Source organism: Lycium barbarum, chromosome 6, assembly GCF_019175385.1.
Source record: "Lycium barbarum isolate Lr01 chromosome 6, ASM1917538v2, whole genome shotgun sequence".
Taxonomy (NCBI): Eukaryota; Viridiplantae; Streptophyta; class Magnoliopsida; order Solanales; family Solanaceae; genus Lycium; species Lycium barbarum.
Genome location: NC_083342.1, coordinates 90,465,019 through 90,466,825, shown reverse-complemented (window position 1 = coordinate 90,466,825; position 1,807 = coordinate 90,465,019). Strand labels below are relative to the sequence as shown.

The 1,807-nt window shown below is 37.0% G+C and overlaps 1 protein-coding gene across 1 annotated transcript; it reads left to right on the top strand.

Moving 5' to 3' along the window:
• The first annotated feature begins 224 nt into the window (after positions 1-224).
• On the top strand, positions 225-722 carry LOC132644185 (uncharacterized mitochondrial protein AtMg00860-like). Its single transcript, XM_060360762.1, has 2 exons — positions 225-287; positions 420-722. The coding sequence occupies exons 1-2, from the start codon at positions 225-227 to the stop codon at positions 720-722; spliced, it is 366 nt and encodes a 121-aa protein (XP_060216745.1).
• Positions 723-1,807: the final 1,085 nt, after the last annotated feature.

Genomic DNA, 1,807 nt, shown 5'->3' with positions numbered 1-1,807 from the left:
AATCAAGTGTCATAAGACCAAGTGTAAGTCCATTTTCTTCTCTTATTGTTATGGTTAAGAAGAAAGATGGAACATAGAGGCTTTGCATTGACCATAGGAAACTAAATGGCTGCACTGTAAAAGATAAGTTCCCCATACCAGTAATTGAAGAACTTTTAGATGAGGTAGGAGGATCAAAATTCTTTTCAAAATTGGATTTAAGGTCGGGATACCACCAGATTAGAATGGCTGAAAATGACATAGAGAAAACAGGTTTTAGATCCCAGAATGGTCACTATGAATTTGTGGTAATGCCATTTGGGCTAACTAATGCCCCTTCCACATTTCAAAGTTTGATGAACACTAATTTTTAACCCTACCTAAGGAAGTTTATAATTGTCTTTTTTGATGATATACTGATATACAACCCCTCTTGGGAGGCTCATTTGCAACATATGGTGCACAATTTTGAAGTGTTGAAAGAGTATAGCATGTTTGTTAAGCTGAGTAAATGTTCTTTTGGCAAAATTGAAGTTGATTATCTAGGTCACATTATCACTCAACAAGGAGTGATTGCTTATCTTGAGAAAATTAAAGTCATGAAAGAGTGGCATGTCCCTACTAATTTGAAGGGACTTAAAGGATTTTTAGGGTTGACATGGTATTATAGAAGGTTTGGCAAAGAGTATGGGTTAATTGCCAAACCAATGACTGACTTACTCAAGAAAGACAAGTTTGAATGATCTCAAACTGCCTACATGGCATTCGAGAAACTCAAAACTGCTATGTGCACTACCCTAGTTTTATCTTTACCAGACTTTTCAGAGGAATTTGTGATTGAGACTGATGCTTGTGGGCATTGTTTAGGTGATGTGTTGATGCAAAAAGGACACCCTTTGGCTTATATGAGCAAGGGGCTAGGGTCCAAACACCTAGTATTATCAGTTTATGAGAAAAAAATGCTTGCAATAGTCACTGCTATAGACAAATGGAAACCATATTTTATTGGAAGACACTTTACTATCAAAACTCATCATCAACCCCTTAAGTACCTCTTGGAGCAGAGAATATCCACCCTAGTCAATAGAAATGGGTTGCAAAGTTAATGGGATATGACTATACTATCCTTTACAAAAAAGGCAAAGAAAATTTGGCTGCAGATTCCCTTTTCAGAGTTCCCACAGATGGACCTCAACTTCTCACCATTTACTGTAACATCTGATTTTTTAAGCAAGGTCAAGAACTCTTACCAAAACGATGCTTCCTTACCACATTTGATCACTAAACTCACGGATGATCCATTGTCTGCTCTTTTGTATATGTTGAATGAGGGAATACTATACAAGAAATCCAGGATTGTGGTTGGTTCTAACTCTGCATTGAAGCAAGCAATCTTGCAAACTTTACATGACAGTGCAATTGGAGAGCACTCAGGTATGGCTTCTACTTTGTACAAGGTTAGTCAGATTTACTATTGGAAGAAGCTTAAAGAAGATGTGTATTAGTATATCAAGAAATGTGTGGTTTGTCAGAAATGCAAGGGGGAAAATGTCAGTTCACCTGGACTACTATAACGACTCCCTATACCTGATAAAGTTTGGCAAGATATCAGCATTGACTTTATTGTAGGATCGCCTAAAGCTCATATAAATCTGTTATTCTAGTTGTTGACAAACTGAGCAAGTATGATCATTTTATCACTTTAGTCCAACCCTATACTGCACCCATGGTGGCTCAAGCCTTCTTGGATAACATATATAGATTACATGGTTTGCCTCAAACTATAGTTAGTGACAGGGATGTCATTTTCTTAACCAAATTTTGGCAA